The sequence below is a fragment of the Ochotona curzoniae genome, unplaced genomic scaffold (genome assembly GCF_017591425.1).
Source record: "Ochotona curzoniae isolate NIBS_2020 unplaced genomic scaffold, NIBS_Ocur_1.0 scaffold_2476, whole genome shotgun sequence".
In the NCBI taxonomy this organism is placed as follows: domain Eukaryota; kingdom Metazoa; phylum Chordata; class Mammalia; order Lagomorpha; family Ochotonidae; genus Ochotona; species Ochotona curzoniae.
This window is the reverse complement of record NW_024467095.1, coordinates 1,614,115-1,638,225: the sequence shown is the minus strand read 5'-3', so window position 1 is coordinate 1,638,225 and position 24,111 is coordinate 1,614,115. Positions and strand designations below refer to the sequence as shown.

At 46.5% G+C, this 24,111-nt stretch overlaps 1 protein-coding gene across 2 annotated transcripts in view; it reads left to right on the top strand.

Annotated features, from left to right (window-relative positions):
* Window positions 1–24,111, top strand: part of SND1 (staphylococcal nuclease and tudor domain containing 1) — a 375,610-nt gene that overhangs the window by 195,766 nt on the left and 155,733 nt on the right. For both annotated transcript variants that reach the window (XM_041002494.1, XM_041002495.1), the window contains exons 13-14: window positions 2,500–2,610; window positions 15,091–15,163. In XM_041002494.1, the coding sequence (XP_040858428.1) occupies window positions 2,500–2,610; window positions 15,091–15,163 (184 nt within the window). The remainder of the gene's footprint in view (window positions 1–2,499; window positions 2,611–15,090; window positions 15,164–24,111) is intronic.

The window sequence follows — 24,111 nt, the reverse complement described above, 5'->3', positions numbered from 1 at the left end:
TCGCGGGCCACAGGCAGGGAGCTGGATAGGAAGTGGAGCTGCTGGGATTAGAACCAGCGTCCATATGGGATCCCGGGCGTGCAAGGCGAGGACCTTAACCACTGCGCCATCGCGCTGGGCCCTTATTGTCTTACTTGTTACAAAGAGCTGTCGTCAGAACCGCGGTAGAAAGCCCAAAGCCCACCCTGCCCACCTTGCACTTCCCAACATTGTCATGAATGTTCTTTAATGGGGCTGAGTACACGTCCAGCAGATTCTCGTCTGTACAGCATGTACTGAATGACCAATGTAGACAGTTGTTACTAGTTCATGTAGTTTTACTCTACTTCCTGCCAAATAGTAACTCCACAACTCTCTGAGGGAACATGGCTTAGATGCTAAGCCTTAGAAAGAAGGCAGAGGAAAGTAGGGGACTGGAATGATTTGAGAATCCAAGGCCTTAGAAGCTCCACAAGCAGGTCCGAATTGGTTTGTAGATATTTGTTGATAGGATAAAGAGGCAAGTATTTGGAAGGGTCGGGCAGAATCGTGCCCTTTGTTCTTTTTTGGGCCAGGCAGGTGCTCAGTAATTTGGTGCATTGATTTGAGCAGTATTAGCAGGAGTAGATCATTAAACATTTGTGCCGTTTTACTTTGTAGTCTCTGGCTTTTCACATAGGAGCTTAATTGTGTGAGTTTTGCTCGCCTGCTCCTGCTATTCCAGCTTTCTCCTGCAGACCCTATGTATTGACTGTAAAATGTCAATGCTCGGTAATTTGAAATGCAGTAACAAATATTTCTTTGTTCTCTTGGCATTTAAAATCACCAAGACATCGTGCACCCTGCCAAGTGGAGTTGTTCCCCCTGACATGTGCGCACGCGCACACACACACACACACACACGCACACACACACACACACTACCTCCATCACCTCCTCCCCCATCTTCTTGATAGTTCTCTGGTGGGTGGAACTCCTTCCTGCCCTGGTGAGGTTCCTGGATGTCAAAGTTACCTCCTTATCATCTAAATCTGCCGGGTTGCCTTCTCCATGGTGCCAAACACAACTCTGGGATAATGCCAGCGTTTGCCAGTAGCACACTGATGTGGTGACTCAGGAGACAGGGTGGCCAGCAAGCAGCCTCTTTGTGGGAGTGGATTTTGAGAAGTGCTAATTCCGTGGCGGGTTTGAGATATTAATATCATGCTGGCAGTAGATAAACAGGCAGCAGAGGGACATATAATGAGAAGCAACACAGCATCTTTTCTCCACTGGCACAATTTTTTTTTTCTTTTCCTCATTTTTAAAAGAAGTATGTTCTCCTGGGCTTTGATGAAGAGAACTCTTCAGTGGCTTAACTGTATGGAAATGCTGGTTAGTTCGGCTCCCAACATCCTGCCAGTGTGACTTCTTAAGGACCACTAGTATGTTTTGAGTTAACTGTATTTTCAAATAGCACTAAATTGTAGCATATGGCACAGTAGCCTATTGCTCACCATACCCTCTCCCTAAAGGGCAGCGAACCAGATGGTGTGAGTGGGGCCTTTGGTGTAATTATACCAGACACAGAAAAAGACATCGCCACTACTCACCCTCTGTAATATCATTCCTCTTGCTCTCCGGTGTTTGCGGAAGATGATTTTTTGAAGTTGATTTGCTTTTGCAGTGGGATGGTTCCCATTAAAGTTTCCTTTCCAGGTTGGGGCGGAGCCAGGGGAGTGCACTGCGTCGCTTTTCTGAAGGTCATGTCGCAAGTTTGTGTGTGTAGTTGGCAGGTGTAGGTCACTTGGTGCCATCTCTGATTCCAAGCTGGGAACAGTTTTCTTATTCCCATGAAAAGACGCCAAGAAGGCACATTCCACCTTCCCCATTCCCCTTGGAGTATTTCACCGAAACTGCTCATCTGAGATTTAAATTTTTTTATTACTTCATCTCACTTTGTCCTACCAAACTTCCTCTCCCCCACCCCCGATTTCCTTCAAGACTCATCCCTCTGCAAACCCCCCAGGAGGGAGGTCACTCCAACGAGTTCTGATGAGAAATCCTCTGTTGGCCAGGGCTGCTAACATTGCCAAACTGAAGCGACATTTTCTGGTTATAGATGAGGCTAGAGAAGGAGATTTTGAAAAATTTAGGTCACGCTTTTATGTGCTTGGTTTTTTTTAACTCTGTGCCTGGTACTTGAGAGCAGACTTTTTCTTGCGGGTAGTGGCTTGTTTATAACATTCTGCAAATAGCCTGGCCTAATGTGGGCTTTTTACAGATATTTTCTGCTAGTTTTATGTGTGGATTGATATAGCATCTGACCGTACTAACCAGAAAAATGCTGAGCTAGGGAACTTTGTTATTCAACCTTTTATTTGGATTTCTCACTGAGCAACTCATTGGTCTTGAAGTCCTCGGCTTCTCCCTCCCTCTGCCCGAGTGCGTTAAGACCTCCAGGTGCTAACCATTATTATTTCTGTTGACTGAGCCCCCTATGCACCTCCAGTGCTCACTGACCCATGTTTTCTGTTACAGCAACATTGCCGAGGCTCTTGTCAGCAAAGGTCTTGCGACTGTGATCAGATACCGGCAAGATGACGACCAGCGATCCTCGCACTATGATGAGCTGCTTGCTGCCGAGGCCAGGTAAGATGACACATCTGCAGACACGTTGGCACCGCAGCCCCACTGATCCGTTTCCCACGGCTGTGCCTAAACCTAAGCAGAAGGGGCTGGAACGTAATAAGCTCAGAAAACTTGTTTCGTTTCAATTGTTCCTGGTTTTCCCATGAGAAGAAAGAAGGCACACCTTGAACTTGCTGTCTAACCTTGCGTTGGTGTACCTGAACGTCCATTTTTAAAACGGTCTCTCTGTGTAGCTGAAATGAAAGAATCTTACAGAATGTGGAGTGTTTTCGTCAGCACTCCGGGGACTCACGGTTTGCCCACTGTTTCTCCCCACTGGCGACCTCTGCTTCCAGCCCCTCCCATTTTTCACCTCCTGACCCTTTGTCATGACAGAAGAGATGAAAATATTTACTAGGAAATGAGCTTTTGTTTTCACATGCTTGTGACAGCTGGCAAGAGTGCATTCAAGAGGCCCTGTGACATTTTACGTGACTGGCTGCGCCCGTTGAGCACTTTCTCGCCATTGACAGTCCCCAAGGCTCACTCAGGGCTCCTTTGGTCAATGGGTCTGCTGCTGGGGGAGGCACTGGAAACTGAACTATCAGTTGCTGACCTGGCTAGAACAGTGTCCCCAACTGGTTGTTGGCTGACAATCATCTAGACAGTTCACAGTAATTCATAGGGGGCTGAGCCTCTCTGCAGTTTTGCCATGAATTCTAGGACCCGTTTAGGCCAACTTCCTTGGTAGTTGTCGGTTTATGCTCTGCAGTTAGAAGGGGGATGGCTGGGCCCGTGTTACCTAACCCAGCTTCTGCTTTGTCTGTGTGATCACTTTTCTTGCCTTTGGTCCGGCATGTTGCCCTGCTCTGTAGCATTTCCCTTCAGCACCCATGTCTGGCATGGTGATGGATAGAGCGTTGGCACAGTGTCACACAGAATGCCAGCTGACAGGTCAGCCTGGGAAGCTCTTGTGGCTTTTCGGATTCATCCTGGTGGCTTTTTCCCAGTAGGGTCTGATTCTTAAATACCAAAAGCCCAGTGAAAAATACCCGTATCTTTGGTTGTTTGGGGCTCCTTAATAGCCATTTAAAAAGCAGTGATGAAATATAGTTTGTAGCTGGCATTCCGCCTAGCCTTCCCACTTCCCCTTGTCTCCTGACTGTCGTTACGGGTAAGACAGGTGGGCCCTGGGACCCACAATAGGAAATGTGATTTCACATGCCTTCGTACCGTGTAATCCTCGAGCTCCTCAGGAAAATGGGAAATGACAGAACCATACATGGGATTGCGGGGTAGGTCTGTGGGGAGCCATGCCTGGTCGGCTTGCAGGGTGTGTTGAAGAATGTATTGTGCACTCCCAGAGCCTCTGGAGCACTTAGCAGTACAATGGGATATAGTCTTCTTTTCTACCCTGGGTTTACTCTGCCACTAGTGAATATTTAATTCTAGCAGCCAGGTAAGCATGGACATAAAAGCTGCTGTGGAAACCAGAATAAGCTCTCTTATTATGCAGTAAGAAATAGCTATGTTGTGCTCTAATGTTTCGTGGGTATGCAGAGACAGTGAAATGTTTAGGTTTTAGGAGTAAACAGCCTCTTTAGCCCGGTGCTTATTCTGTGCTCAAGTAATGTAACAGGAAGCTTGCTTGCTAAAGCAGTGAGCTGCCTAGAGATAATTGTGTTGAGCCATTGCATTCAGACTGATGGTGGAAAAATTGGCTTCGAGGTCATTGCACTTGTTGCAAGTTGAGTAAACGGAGAGAAATTAGCCGCTTCTGCAAGCCAGTTGGGCAGGATCCTGAGGCAGTACAATTCTTGCAAGTGAGTAGGAGAAATGGCCCTTATGAACTGTGACTGGGTGACCATTGGGAATGGTGTCAGCCTGCCCCAGGGTGGCAGCCCAGTACCACCTTGTAGTTCACTCCCAGTGAAGTGAAGAAAGCTCCAAGAAAGAACAGGATGGCCCGCTACACAGCGGTGGTCAGCACTGGAAGCCCTGAGTTTTGAACTTGGTGATGTCAGCCTCTTTTGCAGACCACCTGTCCTAATGACACTCGGTAGTGCAAGGCCCTCATTTCCCCCAGCATCATCCCCTGGTTCTCATAGCACTCTGCCTCATGTCTGTGATACTCTAGCGTGTTCTCCATGCTCTGCCTGGCTGTTGAGTGTTGTCTGAGCTTAGGGTTGTTTCCCTCCAGGTAGATTAGCTGTATTTTTTTCCAGTTGAACTCTGCTTTTTGGTTTTATGCCCCTTTCGATCCAGTTCCTTTACCTCCCAGCTCGATGTCCTCTGCAGATCTCATTAGTGAGTTCTTTACTCCTCCGGGCCCTGAATAGAGCCCCTGCACAAGTGTGGCTTGTGTTGACCCCAGGTCTCTTGCTGCTTGGACTGTCACTTAACTGCCTTTTGTTTGCCATCCTTCAGCCACTATTTAATCTTCAGTGATTATGTATTGCCCTAAGCCAATTTCAACTAATTTCCCAAGTACATTTCTTGAGGTACTGTATCTAATACTTTGGCAAAGGCCAAATTTGCAACATCTGCTGCATTCCTATTAGTCCCTCATTATGAAAGTCTTCAGGTAAAGCAAGGTGGGCAAACCAGCATTGCATCGTGGCGGTTGGTGTCTCCCCACGAGGGTGTCCTGCCTGCAGGTTTCTCTGACCCTGACTGTGCTTCAAGTGTCGTCAGAGGGGTCAGCAGCAGAAGCACACGGTGCTCCTGCGTCCACTCTGCCTTGCACCGCGCTGCTTGGGCATTAATCCTTTGTGAGAAGCCTTGTACATTTGGAGAAGAAGGGCAGCCTGTTCACTTGTCCGACTTCTCAGGTCAGCGCAACTGCCTGCCTAGGAGTTGATGAGCTTTCCTAGTGCTGTGCAGCCAATGCTTCCTCTGCAAGGGACTGGGACCGGCCCACCGTGCTCACATCTGTTGGGCACTTAGGGAGGTCCAGCTGTTGGGGCAGGGCTGGGGAGATACACCAGTTTACTGTTTGCCTGTTGCCTGCAAGACACCAGCTGCCCCACCCCACAGCCGTGTTTAGTTTGAGGCCCCTTCCAGTTTCCTTGCTTCAGAAGTCTGTCTGCTCTCGGGGCACTCTCACTGTGTTATAAACACAAAGGAAGCTGCATCTTTTTTGTTTAAAGGGTAAATCTACTTCCCATTCTCCAAAGGTAGCCTTCCTTTTCAGCTCAGTTGTCTGTCATCAGCTGCTTCCTCACTCATTTCCTGGTGTCCTAGCAAGATCAGGAAGGCTGTGGCAGGTCCTGCTGTACTCATGTTAGAGTCCGGGCCAGGGCTCCCCGCCCAGACTTTAGGGTGCGAGCTAGTCAACCCCCAGAAAACGACAAAGAGTCTTGCTGGTAATGCAAAAAGCAAACAGAGTTTATTGTGCCAGCATGCTGGGGTCAGGTCGTACTTGGGGCACACAGGCCAGCCAAGTGGATCGGACCCTGACTTAACATAAGGCTGGAGATTCTATACCCCATTTTGGCTGTAATATATATCAAAGTCAACTCAAAAGTAACAAATTTAGGTGCAAGCAGTCTGTTCCATTCTCACACTCATTATTTATGTTCCCACATTTATTGTTTATGCTCCCACACTTATTATTTACGGCTCATCCCATCCTGACACCCTTATCTTTATGGCTCCTCCAGTCTTTTATGGCTCCTCCTGACCCTGGCTCCTCCCATCCCTGGCTCCTCCCGGCCCTGGCTCCTCCTGTCCCTGGCTCCTCCCGGCCCTGGCGCAGGGGAACTGTGCCCCTGCCTTCCTGCACCTGGGTTAGATGGTAGATAGAGAAACAAGGGAGACAGATTTATCACTAAAGTGGAGCTTTCAGACAGTGCAGGCACCTTCTGACCTAGCGAAGTAGTGGCTTCTCACCCAAAAGGGCCTAATATCACCTAACACTAATATTCTTAACATTTTAATATACTAACATTATACCAATACTCTAACACTCACAGCCTTCTTTCTCTCATGGGCCCCATTTCGAGCCTTTGATTTTTTTGTTTGTGGATTCCAAGAGTTCCAGGTTGCATGTCCTCTATTTTTTACACAAAGAACTTGGGTGCTGCTTGACCCCTGTGTCCCTGACAGCCCTGATCCTGCCCAACTCTTCCCCATCACCCTGCTTGTCAGGGGCTGCACAGGCCTCATTTTTTTTCTTTTATGTATGGTTCTGATGTTTTATCACCAATTCTGGTATTATAATCTTTCTGATTCTTTTTCTGTTGCTGTATTTCAGGGAGCCGGCCGGCCGGCTGCCTGCTGTGTGTGGGTGAGCCCTAAGTCATAGGTAGAGCTTGGACTAATGGCTCCTGACCCTTGTTGTGTGTGTCTAGGTTTGTGGGTTGTCCATGATCGGGACCCTCCCTGGGATCCAGTAGAATAGAGGGGTCACTCGGCACCGCCCTCAGTCGAGTGCTTGATGTCCTGTCTCGATGCGATTCCGGAGAGGCCGCAGTACGACCTTCCTCCTTGTGGCACTGTCCCTCTGTTCTTTGACATGCTGCATGCACTAAAGAAAAGCCGGTGAGGCCTACAGTCAGAGCACAGCCTGGCTGTGTGTCACTGCTTATTATGGCATCCAGGCATGCGGGAAGGTGGGAGACTCATTGCTGGACATCCTCATAAAGGGACTAATAGCTTTGTTTTAAAATGTAATATCTAAAATAGTCTAGAAGTTCTTAAACTCTTCGACATATTACTAGAAGACACAGGTGTTTTGTTCATTCCAAAGTTGGGACTTTATTCCTGTGAGGTATCTTTTAATTCCAAGAGTTCATGATTTCAACATGTATATATATTCAGAAAAGAAATTGATGCCCCAGCTTGACTGTTGGCTAGCAGTTGTATTGAACAATCTAGTGTCTGAGCAGATTCAAATGAATTTAGATTCATTCTGGACATACATAATGAGGTTAGGGTTATCTCTGGAGAGGAGAAAAGGGCAAGCCGTCTCTTATCTTTTCATGTATATTCTGATTCTTGCCTGGCACAATGTGCAGTCAGAATTGTGGCACTGCCGTTTGTCTCGAGAGGCAGGCATGAGCCTGTTTCCCCTTATTTTGCCTGGGGACCCTCTTCCCAGGCCTTCTGGAAAAATAGGCTTCAAACCCCATAGCCACTAGTCTTGAGTTCCCTACCCCGACGGTGTGATTGACACTGCCCTCCGATAGTAGGCTTTTCTCTGGCTTTTGCAGCAATGGTTGTATCCACTTGTTGGTAACTTTGCTTCCTACACCAAGGTCATTATTAAGGATACAGTTGTGGTTGAGTTTCTTTCTTGGTGATACAGCTGCTGGGGCTGTAGTGAGCTTACCAGTTTCTGCATGGTTTTATGTAGTGATGGTTGAGTGTATTTCATGGCTTTATAAGTACCTTGTCTCTGGGAAGCAGGTGCTTTCAGTCGTCTATGTTGAATATAAAGATCTGCTGATTCACCCCCTAGAAGACCACTGCAGCTGGAACTGAGCCAGTTCAAAGCCAGGAGCTTTCTCCACATCTACCATGTGGGTGCAGGGTACCAAGGTTTTTTACTACCCTCCACTGCTTTTCCGGGGCACAAGCAGGGAGCTGGGTGGAAAGTGTAGCAGCTGGGACACGATCCAGTGCCTTTGTGGGATCCTGGTTCTTGTAAGTGGAGTATTAGCCAATTGAGGCATCATACTAAGCCCATTCCATCTTCATTTTCTGTTAAATGACTTGTGTCTTAAACTTGTGCCTTACAAGAAAAAAACTTTTTATAGATATGTGTATATGTGTATTTTCAGTTTTATTAGCACTCATAGTGGTTATGAAGAGAATGTGAAAACTTAACTTGCCAGCACTTTCTGTTGCTAACCTGTAGGGTACAGCTGACTGCTCCAGCTCCTGATAAGCAGCACATTTCATTTCTGTACCAGTCCATTGGGAAAATCAGTTGAAACTGTGCCTTGAAATGTTAACCCTAACGTATCCAGCTACAGAGCATAGATGAGATGGGTTAATCCATTCTCCAAGAAAACACACCTGTCTTCTCTCAGCAACTGGTGTTCAGAGCTGTTTTTTCTTGCACGTGATGGTTTTGTGTTCATTTCGTATCTGTATCCTCATTTCCTTGAATGTTCCCTGGGTCCAAGGCTTTGGGGATAAAAGTAGTGAGCAAAAAATGTTAATAGAGTCAACCAGTTACAAAGCATAGAATCTCAGAGGGACAGACATTAAATAATTTCAGCAATGTCTCTGAATATTACAATGTTCCCTAGTCCTTCTCTTTTCTTTCCTGTTTTCTTTGGCCTTTTTCTGTTCTTTCTCCACTATTAATACTGCTGCATTACATCTTTTTTCTTTTATTCCATCTTTGATTTCTATTAAATTTTTTCATGCAGTTCTCTCCCTATAATTCATCTTTTCTGTTCAGCCTCTCTTCTCGTGATTTTAATGGTACAGCCTTAAATAAGTCAGGATTTCTCACTTTCAATGTGATGACCTCAACAAGTCAAAATTGTCTTTGAATAATAGGGGAGCCCATACAGTATTGAAAACAGAACTCTCTCTTGCAGTTTCACTCTTTCCTTCGTAGAGTAACGTCCCTGGTGTTTTAGGACTCAAGCCCCATCAGAAACAGGCATCAGCTGGGTTAGGTACTGGCCTCCTCACCTAGCTACATCACATCATTCCAGACAGGTTGGAAATTATCAGAGGTAGGAAGCTGGTCTGCTCTTAATGATCCTCATGGCTTCCTCCCCCGAACCCCACCTTTTTGGAGGAGGTTTTCAATCAGGAGTCACAGTCAGGGGTTTCTAATTGGAGTTAGCACGTGTTGTGATATGCTGTGGGGAGGGGCATTCACTGGTAGAAAGTTGGATAGATCAGCTATTGCAAGTGCATGTGATAACAAGAAAATGCAGTGAAAGAGCTGGGGTGGGGAAATGATTTGATGATACAGCTGCATGTGGGGAAATTTAGCTTTTCCCTTTCTTCAAAAAAGATGATGCACTCAACATCCAAATAGCAGTAATCAATTTGCATTTAAGGCGGCACAAATGGCCACTTCTGACAAGATGCATAATGCCTCCATTTCAAATCATTTTCTCTTTCACGATATTAACAGGATGTGTTCACTCCTTTCTTCCTACCCATCTCCTTCCTACCCACCCCAGTTGTTTCTGATACACCTCCCAGTATAAGGCACTTTTTGATGACTAGAGTAAGGGGCCTAACGTGCAAATTCTTAGCTTCATCTGTTCTCTTTGTGAACCAGACTGTAGTTGATTGTGCAGGTCATGGTCAAATGATGAACTGGTAGTGAGAAATCCTCCTTGCTAGATCTTTCTGTGGTCATTAGTGCTTGCTCACTGGAATAGTCCCAGGCTAACCTTTCTAGAAGATATGGTCATGTTTGCCACATACACATACCCACCTCCCCCACCATCCCTGTGTCATCATCTTTGACCCTTTGTCCGTTCTCTCCCCTGCCACTGTTCTCTTAGCTAAGAGGTTCTTGCTCCCTCAGACAATCCCCAAAATATTGCGTACATTTGAACACTGTAATCCTGAATATATCATTTCAGTCCTCAACAAAGTCGTAACAAGAAAGTGATAACAGTTGACCCTTGACTTTCTTGAATTTTATCCCTTGTCTTCCTGCACCAGTCATTCTCAGACCAGCAGTGTCTTTATCGCTTGGAAGCTTGTCAAATGTGAACTCTCAGCCAAGTCGAAGGCCCAGCAATTTCTTTTTGAAGATGTTCTTCTGCTACTTCTAATGCACAGTAGCATGTGACAGCTACTGACCACTGTCAAATGAGTATGTGTTTTCTGTTTGTGTCAGATTGGTCATTTCTTCTTCATTGGAACTGGAACTATGAAGGTGCTAAGTGATGGAGAATGAGGTGTGCAAGGCACAAGCTTGGGTTTGTGATGTCCTAGTCTGTATTGCTCGTGGCTCCTGTCTCTCCCTTTTCATGCACTCTAAATTCGTGGCTCTCCTGCGATTCCTGCTGAGTAGCCTCTACCAGCTCTTGGCTAATTGAATGTGAAATCATCTTGAATGTCACAGTACTTGCCTAATTTGGCTCCTTTGCCACATCAGGTGGCTGGGTATGTTTGAGAGTTGACTCTGCTCGTTTTTGGTGCATCCCCATCTTACTTTTGCTCTAATCCTTTGGGAATTTCCTAGGAAGATGTAATTTTAATAATTATCAACTCAGAGGATCTTGTAGCTGAGTGTGAAGAGGAAATCTGCTTCATAGCCTTCTTTATTTGCAGGATACTTTGCATCTAGAATTTTTGCTTTTTCTTTCCCAGATTCATTTATTGGAAAGAGTTACAGAGAGAAAAGGAGAGATAGAAAGAGATGTTCAATCTACTGATTTATTCTCCAAATGACAACAATAGTGGACCTTGACTGTGCAAAAGCCAGGAGCAGGAACCCCATCTGAGTCTCCCACGCAGGTGACAGGAGTCCAGACTCTTGGCCACATTCGGCTACCTTGCTAGGCAGACAAGCAGGCGGCTAGGTTAGAAGCTTCAGAAGCAGAGCAGACACGAGTTGGGCCAGCACTTGCAGGTGGTGATTTAACCTGCAATCCCACAGTGTGGACCCCAGTCTACATTTCTTGCTAACTCCTTTGTGCATACCTGCTTCCTATACACCTGTAGGGAGCTTAGCTCCCTCTACATCCCCACCTCACTTTCTGACCTAGGATTTTTGAAGGATTGCTTCCATTCCTTTTATCCCAGGATAAGACACGCCTACGTCTTAGGTGAAGTAGTGATTTTTTTTTTTATTCCCAAAAATATAACTTTGCTAGTTTCTTAAGTCTGAATAAATGAAGCTCACATTGGAAACCACTTACTATAAACCACAGTAAGTTTTCTATAACTGATTTGTTCAAATTACTGTAGCCCACCTTCCTCTTCACCACTATCCCCCTTTTTCGGGGGTGGGGAGAAACAGAGGGCGCTGCCATGTACTGCTTCGCTGCGCAGGTGCCTCCAGTTCCTGGGCTTTGGCCACGCCTCTCACATGGGTAGCAGGAGCCCAGCTCACTTGAGTGCAGCCATCATTACTACCTCTCATTGGCAGCAAGCTGGGATAGTTAGAGATACACGCTTCTTTCGTAAATGCCTGCCCCTAAAGATTTTGTTTTGTAAATTCATGTTAGAATGATGTCTAGAGTGGAATCAAAATGGTGTATGTTTATCAGAGAGGTTGAGTGTGTTATCCTGTTCTCTTGTAGCTCAGTTGGTGAGGCTCTGGACCAAAGGAATTGTATGGGGCCTAGTGAGCATTATGGTGCCCGAACTGGGAAATCCCTCTATCTGTAGGTAGCAGTCAGCATTGCAAAATGTAAAGCTCAGAGGCAGAGGCGTATTCAGGGAATGTGTGTGAGCCACCCTCGATATGAAGGGATTGGGTCAAATAAATATTATGAATGGAAAGAATACTATGCCTTCTTTGAAGTGGTAATAAGATTGTGGCCTGCATGTTGGCACTGAAGAGGCTGCTAGCACCATGCTGAGACTTCCGTCTCAGAGACGATTGACTGTGTGGGCGTGGGAGCCACGAGCCCTCCGAACAAGCTCTGGTCCCACACACGGATGATGCGGAAAGTCTAATCCTGTTGTGCTGAGGCCTTGGGACAGTTGTGCTGTAAGGAAGTCCTATCTACCAAGTGTCATTTGGCTTTTTGTAGCATCATTGGTGGGCCTTACAAAATTATGGACTTGGGCCCAGCAGCGTGGCCTAGTGGCTTGGATCCTGGCTTCGGATTGGCATGCATCGGCCGTTGCGGTCACTTGCGGAATGAATCATCGGACGGAAGAGCTTCCTCTCTGTCTCTCCTCCTCTCTGTATATCTGATTTTCCAATGAATAAATAAATCTTTAAAAAACATGTGGACTTATAGTTAGTTGCTGTACAGTTACTGAATTTTGAATCCCATCTGTGGTTGCCTTGGCTGGGCTAGTTGAAACGATTTCTCCAGCCTTACAGGGCTCAGGTATTCCCCCAGCCTTGTCCTAGAGGGAAAGTAGCAGCACTTGGGACAAGGGAATTTGTTTTCCTGTGACGTCAATGGAGACCGTCTCCATACTGTCACTTCTGACAGCTCTGCGCCCTTGAAAGCTGTACTCAGTTCACTTTCCATGTCTGGAAACTCAGCCTGACTTGCTGCTTGGTGGTGACGCTTTGTTCCTTGTGGACACTGCTGCGGGCTGCAGTCTTTCCTGCTGTGCCAGCTGTGTTCTGAAAGGAGCAGACAAAGGGGCGAAGTTGGCAGCTTGGTGCCTTTCTTAATGAAAGGGCATGTAGAGCTCTTTAGGATCCTCAGAGCGAGGCAGTGCGGGCAGAGCTATATGTTGGCCCCACGGAGCATGTGTGAGAGGAAGCAAACCACTACATGCCTCCCCTCTGACACTGCAGGCTAGTCTCACACATGCCTCCCACCCAGTTGTCCCCTGAAGTGGGACAGGGGCCACTCCAAGTGGACTCGTAGCAGCAGAGCTTGCTTGCAGCACAGCCTGGATCTCCACAGTCTGTTTACACCCGTACCCAAGCTGACACGTGGGGTTCTCGTGGTCCAGGTGTAGGGGACAAGCTGTGGCAGGACCCTGGCTCGTGGCTTTGCTCCTTTCCTCTTTGAGGTTCATGCTCTTGCTGTGACATCAGCCTCGTGTCAGGTGGTCAGAGGCTTCCTGGAGGTGGGTTACCCGATTACGTCCACAGCAGCATGAGTTCAAGCACCCTAGAGCTCAGCGGGCGGAAGGCCGTGCGCCGATCGTAGCCCACTGGGCTGGCTCTCTGGCTGCCCCTCGCACCGCTTGGTAGCTGCTCTGGTGAGCGCCTTGGCCTGCGGGGCTTCCTAACTGGGGGTCATTGCAACTTCATGATTAACTAGCTACTCTTTAATTTTGATTCTCTCTTGTAAAAATCAACAAAGTAAGAACTGGTTCTCAGTTTCTATGTGATGGTACAATGCTGCTTTCATGCTGCCTTTTAAGTGTGCCAGAAATTGATCTAATTTAACAACCGATACGTTGAAGTGTGAAAAAGATTAAGCCTTTGAGGAAGGCGTTTCCAGAAGGAATGCCTGAGTGTGAATAACTTCGCGCTATGCTTTAGAGGAACCAGGTAGAGCATAAATCAAGGTTCTTGTTCTTTTGGGTTTTTTCCCCTTAAGATTGACTTCGTCTTGGAAAGTTGTGTCAATTTAAATGTTATGTGATAATGTTCTTCACGTTTTTCGTGTTTTTCAGCTTTGGCTATCATCCTCAACCTGCCTCAGTATCATGTTCCATGTTGGCTAAAACCTGGGTTTCAGGTTGTGGCATGAAATGGCTTGAAGCAAAGTAGAATTTATCTACCCCCTGCAGCCTTGGCCTTCTCACTTCCTGCTCAGGCCCTCTCCTCCAGGAGTTTGAAGTGTTCCTGAGCCCCAGGGAGCGCTGTGTGCTCATCAGTGCTGGCACGGACCTGTGTGTGCTCATAGGACAGATCCCTTTGTTTTGATTGCCCTTGGGGGGACTAGTCTCCACCGAGGGACTTCCCCTGGAGGGAGGTGAGCTCCCACAGGTTGTGGTCTGCAGGAGATTCCTAATCCTGCCATGCCTGCTGGTAAGAGACTTGAGCCCAGAGGACTAGGTCCTGCTTCAGCCTCCAATACTCTAGCCCCTAGTCCTCTGCTGTTACTGTGCCAATGACAACCCACCTTGGCACACCTGGGGTTGTTAGTGCTCCCTCATGGCCCAAGGTAGGACCCGCAGATGACTAATGGCTACACCAATGGGAAGTGTCGGGACCTATTTGCAATTCCTAAAGCTGAAGCTCTTGATAGCAGTTCTGGATCACAACCCAGTGGTGCTCAGGTTTCTGCCTCCGAAGGTGCCACTCAAAGCATTAGGAGATGCGAGATGGGAGATCTAGGAACTCGGCCTCTGGTCAGATGTGTGGCAGCTTCTCAGAGCCCTCTGGTAAATCCCAGGTATTGCTACCTGAGACTGACTGAAAATGAGGCTTAATGCTGGTTCTGTAGTGTTCTGTTAAATGACTTCTCTATGCAATATTGCTTCATTCAGTGCAACTTATCTTTTTACCTGAGAGGAACTTATTTCCATCTGAATTGGAACACTAGCTACATATTTTGCATTTGAAATGCTTCATGTGATTAAAAGCTGAAAGAAACATTATTACTTCTGTTTCTTAGGGTTGTGCTCTTCCAACTGATTCTTCTTTTGTGCCTGGTACAATGCCTTTTCTTTGGAAACTAGGGAAGAAAGCTCTCTGATGCCCAGGTCTGCTGGCAGCGGTGCTGGTCCCTGGGCGTGGCGGAGTTGCAGCTCTGCGTTCAGTCCCCCTTTGGTTCGTCTGGCTCCTGCACTGTGGACACCGTGGCTGATGTGAGGACTCCCTCACCAGCACTGCTGCTTTTCCCCTCATTTTCCCACCTTTCTGTCTCTTGGTGTAGTGCATTTCTTTTGATTAGTTTCTTTCCTCTTGCTTTCCAGAGCTATTAAGAACGGCAAAGGATTGCATAGCAAGAAGGAAGTGCCTATCCACCGTGTGGCAGACATATCCGGGGTGAGTAGTGCGATTCACACGCCTTGCACGGGTCTGCTTGCTTACTCTCTGAAGGGGGGCAGGTGGGACACGTGGATTTTCTGAATCTTGCTGCTTTTCAGGCACTGAATGTGAATTTTTCCATGGCTTCTCCTAATGCATCTATCCTGTTTTATATTTGGGAAAAGCAGAGTTCAAAAGTTCATTCTGGTTTTTTTTTCTTCCCCTAAACTATCTCTGAGTTGCTTTTCCATTATTAATTTTTATGATCTTAGATTATTTCTGCACAGAATTACCTTTTTTTAAGATTTATTTATTCATTGGAAAGTCAGATATACAGAGAGGAGGAGAGACAGAGAAGAGCAGCTTCTGTCCCATGATTCACTCCCCAAGTGACTGCAACGGCCAGTGCTGTGTCAGTCAGGAGCCAGGAGCTCTTCTGAGTCTCCCCACGTGGGTGCAGGGTCCCAAGGCTTTGGGCCATTCCCGACTGCTTTTCTAGGCCACTGCACCGGGCCCAGAATTACCTGTTTTTAAATCTGTTTTCAGTATGAACAGAACATCAGAGTGATAGAAAGTCTAATGCCTTTCCTAAAGTCTATACAAATTGATCATGATTTCCTAAAGGGTTGTTTTTCTTCTGCTTGCTTGTTTTTGATTGGGAGAGAATGAAGGAATGTGTGAACATATTCTGAGATAACAGAAAATACCAGAAGAATTGATGATGCTAATAGTTTTGAGCTCCTAAAAGGCTCTATTGGAAAGTGGATCTATTGGCCTAGTGGATCACTTTGCTGAATGAGCTTATTTATTCTGCGTGTGTTAATAAGTACTTAACCAAGTGCCAGGAACTGTTTTAGGCATTGAGAATATAACAATGGAGAAAACTGAGTGGGGAAAAGAGACAGGCAGCAGCTCCCATGAGGCTGCTGGTTAGGCGTTGGATGTTGATTAGGTGGTCAGGGAAGGCACCCTGCTGAGATAAGTTGCCTGGTAAGGAAGGTCACGGGTGGCTGCTGTGTTTCACAGTGCCGCACAACCCGCTGTGCTGAAAGAGGAAGGGAGGGTGAATCTTATCTTGGACACTCAGGGAATTTGCCTGTCTGAGGATGATGCGAGTATAAACAAAGGCTTCTTGAGCTCAGCCTATCCTGAAGATGATGAATTGGAGTGCATTATCTTGCAGTGAGGGTGTGTTGGAGGCCTGGCTGAACCTTGCGGTGGTGTCTAGTGATGGGTTATTTCAAGTGTGTCTAGCAGCTCCCCCTTGCCTAGATGCCGTGGTGCTCTCTTCATTTTAAGCACTAGGACTCTGGTGAGGTCTTCTTGCTCTCTAGCCAGTCAGTGCACATCCCAAGTTGGAGAGTCCTACTAGGTCCCATTCATTGGGCTCCAGGCATGAAGCTGGCCTGCATGGAGGTGCTTCAGGGCCGAGAGGAGTGCGGAGCCCTGTTGTTTGTGGCCTTCGCCCCAGGTGTCTGGTGTGCACGGAGCCTCAGTGTTAGCTTAGAGACACACACTTCTGGCTGTTTTCTCTGGGTTGCCCTGCTGCATTGTCCTTTGCCAGTAGGCTATCTGTGCATATATGTTGTGACATTCTAAATACTATTTCCCTTACTGGTTTTTTTTATAAGATTTATTTTATTTTTATTGGAAAGGTGGATATACAGAGAGGAAGATCTTCCGTCTGATGATTCACTCCGCAAGTGAGCGCAATGGCCAATGCTATGCCGATCCGAAGCCAGGAGCCTCTTCCGGGTCTTCCACACGAGGGTGCAGGGTCCCAAAGCTTTGGGCCGTCCTCCACTGCCTTCCCGGGCCACAGGCAGGGAGCTGGATGGGAAGTGGAGCTGCTGGGATTAGAATCAGCGCCCAAATGGGATCCTGGGCATGGAAGGCAAGGACTTTAACCACTACGCCATTGTACCGGGCCCTCCCTTACTGTTTTTGAGGTGAAAGTGTTGCAGTCATCACAGTACAGTTTTTTCGGTGATCAGCTGCAGGGGCGGACGTTAACAGTTGTATTGGTAAATACACTGCAAGTTCCACTAGGTAAAGTCCAATATGTCCTTCCCAAAGTTACATAAGGCCCCATCTCTTCTAGACACTAAATTGCATCTTGGGGATAGGTGTTCTGTTTTAGCCATTCAGGTTCCTGTTAAAGATGCCACTACACTGCCTTCCACTTAGGGTCCTGCGGGTTTTTTTTATCAAAGTATGTGGTCGTATGCTGTCCCCTCACTCAGTAATTCCTGATTTCTTCCTTATTTCTTGTTTTTGTTGTACATGTCTGAAGGTATTTTAAAACGTGCCTATTTTTTTCTTGTTTCTGTTCTACCAGCTCTCCTCCTTAAATTATAGTTATGGTTTGTTTCTATATTTACTATCTTCTCTGTTTGTATACTGAGGAAATGCTATGCTCTTATATTAGTTAAAAAAAAAAGCACCATTGGGCCCGGCACGATGGCGCAGTGGTTAAGGTCCTCGCCTTGCACGCCTGGGATCCCATATGGGCGCTGATTCTAATCCCGGCAGCCCCACTTCCCATCCAGCTCCCTGCCTGTGGCCTGGGAAAGCAGTCCAGGACGGCCCAAAGCTTTGGGACCCTGCGCCCGCGTGGGAGACCCGGAAGAGGCTCCTGGCTTCGGATCGACTCGACTTCAGCCGTTGCGGCCGCCTGGGGAGTGAATCATTGGATGGTAGTTCTTCCTCTCTGTCTCTCCAATAAAAATAATAAAATAAATCTTCAAAAAAAAAAGAGGCTTCAGGCCCACAAAAGACTTAAAAAAAAAATAAGTACCATTAACATTTCCCTCATTCACTGCATAAGAGGAATGCTTAAACAAATGGAAGACTCATGTTGGGTACGACCTTGTCTGCCTCCATCATGGATTTTTCAGTTGAGAGTAGGTTTTGTTTTGGTTTGGTTTCCTCTGTCATTGAGGGGGCTTGTATGTTTGCCCTTTTCACCTTCCCTTCTTTCCACTGTAGAGTTCAGAGAAAGAGCATCTTGGGTGCCCTTGTACCATCTAAATGAAATATATGGGATTTGTTTGTTTGTTTGTTTTATCATTTGAAGCATGCTGTGATTTAGCTATCTATTGCACTGGTAGGTTTGTGGGGTCAGACAGGCCTGATGGGAGATGAACATGTGCCTGTTACACAGGTAGGGGTGTGTTTGTGTGTGTACACGTGTGTGTGGGCTTAAAGGTTTATCTTGAAAGTCAGAAGGAGAGACAGGGACATCTTCCATCTTCTGGTTCACTCCCCAGATGACTGCAATGGCCAGGGCTAGATTTTCCACGGCATTGCCAGGGGCCCAGACATTAGGACCGTCTCCCACGGCTTTTCTCAGGCCATTACCAGAGCATGTGATCACAAGGACTACAGCAGGGACTCAAACCAGCACCCACATGGATGATGGCATCACTGGCAGTGGCTTTACCTGCTGTGCCCCAACGCTGGCTCCTGCTCCTGGTGTTTCATCATAAAGATTTCCTAGATTTTGTGAAATCTTTGTGTTCCCCTACTGTCCTAGCTTGATTCTGCCCCTGTTTGTGGTAGATCGTGATAAATGGAGGGTTTGGTTGAAATGACAATGTATCAAATATTCTGCCAAAATAATTACTGTGAACTGGTATTTGCGTATAAAACCTCTCATCATCCTTTCCCCACCCCAGTACATGTTCTGAGAAATGATGGATGTGCCTAAGTATACATTTCTGCTAAAGACATTGAAGAAGTGTGCTATGTGGAAGAGATTCTATCATGATTATGAGGCATGTGTGCATTTTTGTTCTTCTGTTAACATCAGGAGTTAAGTTTTTACTTGTTTTTCAAAAATTATTTCACAGGGTGTAAGGGTCGGAATACATTAAAATATTTTCATATGGGAATTTAGCAAGTTGAAGACCTGCTTGGCTTAGAGTGTATTATACGAGATCGGTAATCCCAGTCAGGTGTGATGCTGACCTCTGAAGTGGTCTAGCAAGCATCTTGTATTTATGTGGCAGTGGCAGAAAGAGAAGTCTGTATGTATCCAATTGACATAATCTGTGTTTGTGGGGTATTGTGTGACATTTCAGTACATGTGCATACTGTGACTGACGTGTGTCACAGGAGACCTCTCCTGTGTCTTTGTGGCAACCGTGAACATCTGTTTGCCTGACTTTGAAATATGAAACTCTCTCAAAAATTAAGGAGGGAGGGAAGCATCATATTGTTAGAATTGTATCTATGGACTGTGCTGAATCTGCCCTCTTTGCATTAATGCCTCATTAGCATGAGAGTTGGGTTGTAGTAATTATCATGGCTTTTGCTGTGACCCTGAGAATCTCATGTATTAATGCATTCCTTAGAAATGAGTACCAAATAAAGTAGAAACATTAAATTCTTGTCAATCATATTTACCCTGCTGTAATAGTTATTCTACCCATCCAGCAAAGACCTTTTTGTTAGTTAATACAGGTGATTTGATAATGTGCTTATTTCTTTCTTTTGAGAGGCAGACAGGCAAACAGGCACGCACAGTGAAAGTTCCAATGCTATGGTTCCATTACCAAATGTCCACAATATCCCTGGCAGAGCTGGGAAGCAGGAACTAGATCTGGGTATCCTGTGTGAGCCACAGGCCAAGCTCTTCAGCTAGCGCCCCAGCCCCCTGCTTTAGGGAGAAGCTGGCTTCTAGAGTCAGGATTTGAGCCACTATAATCTGATACAGGAGACAGGATACCCAGAACCTGAACTGCCCTGCAAAATGTCTACCCTTACCCTAACCGTACCCTAATCTTAACCCTAACCCCACCCTACCCCAGATGATCTGAAGCATTGGATAGAGAATCTGCATGGAGGAAGGGCTGAAGGAAATCCTCACTGGCCAGGGATTTGCTGAGAATTTAACCAGTATGTGTCCCTATACCTGTTCTCTTGGTGAACACTAAGGAAGAAAAGTCATATGGCTATGCTGTAGCATAGGTCTGGAAGCAGCTCCTATTTTAGTGTTATAATACAGGACCAGCCAGGGATTTGCCTCACTTAATCCTAGATCCGATCTGATGCGGTAACTTCTCTACTTTCTACATTGTCATTTTCTCTTTGCCTCAGCTCGCCTGTCCCCAGTGCCAGTGAAGGAAACGCTGGCTTGTGGGTGACAGTGGCGTGTAAGACAGTTCTTTCTCTTGGGTTTAGTATTGTTTTTGCTGCTGCCTGCTCTGTGAAAAATGTGATGATCTGCAGATTCAGAGTGTAAAACAAGCAATAAAATGGGGCTGGTACGGGGCTAACTACTGCCCTGGTGATCGGACAAATCAGCTATGGCTCTGAGGTGAGCGCATGCCTCCCCCCTGTGCGGGGAGCCAGCCCTGCAGGCACGGCTGCCTCCCTCTCTCTTGCTGCTCCTCTGTGTGTGTGCAGGCCTTCCTGCATCCTCTCCTTCCCGGCTTTTCTGATGTGTAAGTTAGGATGCTTGTTTTTTGACAGCACGATGGGTGGGTGGAGCTTTGATCAGCATCCTCTATGGTATCATTCCAATTTTAGTATATGTGCTGCCGAAGCGAGCACAGCATCCTCTATGGTAAGCAGGGTAGATCACCACAGTGTGTGTCTGCACAGCTTCTGTCTTCTTGTCATTGTGTTTAGTCCTGACCTTCCTTAGTCTAAAGAGTTGGAGTGGAGCAGCGATTTGCTGATACGAGAGATACCTGTGTTCCTTTACATGAATGTGTGGGTAAAAAAGGGGGAGGGTCAGGGAAGAGGATTTTCTTGCTTCTGCTAACATTGCCCTTCAGTTTCTGGGTGTTCATTGCCTTCCTAAACAGATAATAGCACCATCCTTCTCCCTGGAGCTACAGCAAGCAGTGCCCTGCTGTCTAAAAGGCCTGAGGACCTTTGCTTCAACTGGGTCTCTATTGAGGGAGTTGGAGGAGAGAATAATATTGAAAGTATTTCTCTGGATTAGTCCTCAGAAGATAAAGTTAACAGACTCATCCGGCCTTGGAAATGAGGTCTGTGTTACATTGCAGTTTCCCTCGAATGTCCTCTGTTCTTTTTCTTCTCATATGCTGTAACACCTTGCACTTGCCTTTCTGCTCTTTCCATTGGCTTGTGTTTGGTGGCACAGATAATACTCCTTGGGTTTTGTTTTTCTGAGAGCCCTTCCTTTTCTTAGTCTCCTGTAGCCCTGCATCATATTGGAATGCCTTTGGGTTGCTAACTGTGGTCTAATTTATGGCCCGCATGGCACAAAACCAGCACCCTGGTTTCTGTGACAGGCTGGGATGCTTAGCATTGCAGAGTCATTTATTCACATACTAGCCATTCAACTCGACATCTGCTGCTCTGGGAGGATCACAGGACATCTAAGAGGTCTAGCCTGCCTTCCCCTGAATTTGTTCTGTGGTCCAAGCATTGCCAGCTCACTCTGTAGCATTGCCTCTTGTAGGGAAGTCCTGATTGATGAGTCAAGGGTTGTTGGGGTTTTGGGTTTTTTGTTTGTTTGTTTGTTTGTTTTAAATTTTATTTTACGCATCTGTGCAGCTATGACAAGCTCAAGTTACTGCTATTACCAGGAGGAATTGCTTTGACTTTCCCCTGACCTTCGCTCAACCAAAGTTTCTTGTGCTCCGTTTGCACTGGATCATGCCTGTAGTTCACTTAGATCCTCACTGCACAGAAACACTGCTGCAGCTGGGCAGCACTTCTGGTGTCAGAATCGCAGCTCCGCTGGCAAGGCCTCCTGGCTCTGGAAGACCTAGGGATGCTTGCTCCTGCTCTCCTCTCACTCTCCCCCACCCACCACTCCAATTGTGTGGGTTTTTTTGTTTGTTTGCTTGTTTGTTTTTAGTTGGAAAGTTATATATACAGAGATACAGAGAAGGAGATACAGAAGATCTTCGGTCTGTTGATTCACTCCCCAAATGGTCGCAACGGCCAGAGCTGCAGCAATCCGGAGCCAGCAGCCTTTTCTAGGTCTTCTGTGGGTGCAGGGTCCCAAGGCTTTGGGCCATCTTCCATTGCTTTCCCAATCCACAAACAGGGATCTAGATGGGAAGTGGAACCACTGAAATTAGAACTGACACCCATATGGCATCTGGCGCATGCAAAGCGAGGACTTTAGCCACTAGGCTGCTGTGCCTAGCCCGCCAATTCCTCTTAAAACCAGTCTTTGTAAGAGGCCAGTCTGCTGCATTCTATTGTTCTCACCCTCATGGAGAAAGGCAGCGCATTATTAGTTTTATGCCTGTAGTTCCTTTTAGCTACTGTAACCAATCCTTGCTTTGTGGAAGTTCTCCTATTCCGACTCCCCAACCCTACAGGAGCATCTGGATTGCTTGCTTTCTCAGTAAATGGGAAGACATTTATGATTGTGCATCCTGCATTTTTCAAGATGACTTTTTCTTTTTTAATTTGTTCTCTTTATTTGAAGGGCAGAGTTAACAGGAGGGAGAGGTTGAGACTCTTTCATTCACTAGTTCATTTCTCAAATGGCCTCAGTGGTCAAGTATGGACTAGGCTTAAGTCAGGAGCTGCGCGTTCCATCCAGGTCTCCCACACAAGTGGCAGGGACCCAAGGGCTTGGACCATCTGCTGCTACTTTCCCAGTCCCACGAGCAGAGAGCTGAATCTGGGATGCAGGTGTTCCAGGGGCAGCTTAACCACACCCACCCCAAGACTACATTTTTTCTGTCTACTGCAGTTAGTGCTAACTGTGTATGAATGCTACCTTTTGTGGATTTTAATGCTGTTTTACCTGAGTTGTTCTTAGAGCAAACTTACAGGGCATTAAATTTAGGTCCTGGTCTCTCACTTTAGGTGCTAGTATTAGGGAAAAAAAATCAGAAGCTGAAGCATACAAGAATGTTACTTGCATACACTTTCAATAAAATTCTGGGTTTGGCACTGGAAACCCTTTGGGCTGTGATCCCATAGGTGCGCTCTCCCCTTTGCTTTGGGTGGGAATGCTTGGTTCCTTTGTAGAGGGAGAATGCAATTGGGCAGAACTGGTGCTTTGCAGAGGCCTCAGACAGGGGTGTGATCCTCTGGAAATCCCGTTGATTCCCACCCTGGGAGGGAAATTATTCCTGATTTGACAGTTTTACTCCAGTACTTAGTGTCTTGAGCAGATTCGCGTCATTCCTCATGACCTATATGTGTCTGTTCTTCAGTCTGCTTGGCATCTTTCTGCTTCTCCCACCAGTTAGTGAATTACAGTAAAATTTCTCACACATTAATTTTAGATTTATGTAAGAATCATGATTTTATCTTTTAGTAATCAGTGTGAATAGTAGAAACAGTTACAAAAGGAGAAAGCCTTGATATGTCACTGCTATGGATTCTGCAGGGTTTTTCTCATTCCCTTCTAATTCCTTGTTGAACTAGGACTTCGCATATAGCAGTGCATGCAAATGAGCTCTCCTTAGCAACAGGGTCCCAGCTTTCCTGCAGGTGGACTGAGCGAAACCTTGCTTCTTTGTTGAAAGAAGAGGGGAGAGACTGTAGGAGACCACGAGCCTGCCTTTTTTTTTTAAACCAAATAATCCTCTTTTCTCAGAGTCTCCTGAGCTTGGATTCTGCTGTAGTTGGCTTTGGCTCCTCTGTTCTCGTTCCCATTCTCCTGGAGTGTGTGGGTGTCTCGCTGTGATCCTATTTCCAGTTCCAAGTTGATTAAGTGTACCATGCAGGGGTTAGCCGAATGAATGCAAGGCTGTGTTCGAGGCGGTTGGTGATCCCAGGTTGAGGTGCCTGGTTGGGTTGTCTGATCTGCCCCATGCTTGCAGAGTGATGTGATAAGACGTGAAGTGCTCCTGCTCAGTGTCCGCTGCTGTCTGCGCTGCACCGTCACAAAGCGGCTTAGCCCTCAGCGGAACTTGTTCTGTCCGGTGGCTATTGCTTATGTAAACATCTCAGTGCAAATCATTTCACTAGCACAGACATTCAGCCTACTTGTATTTTAAGTCTTTATTTAGCATGTT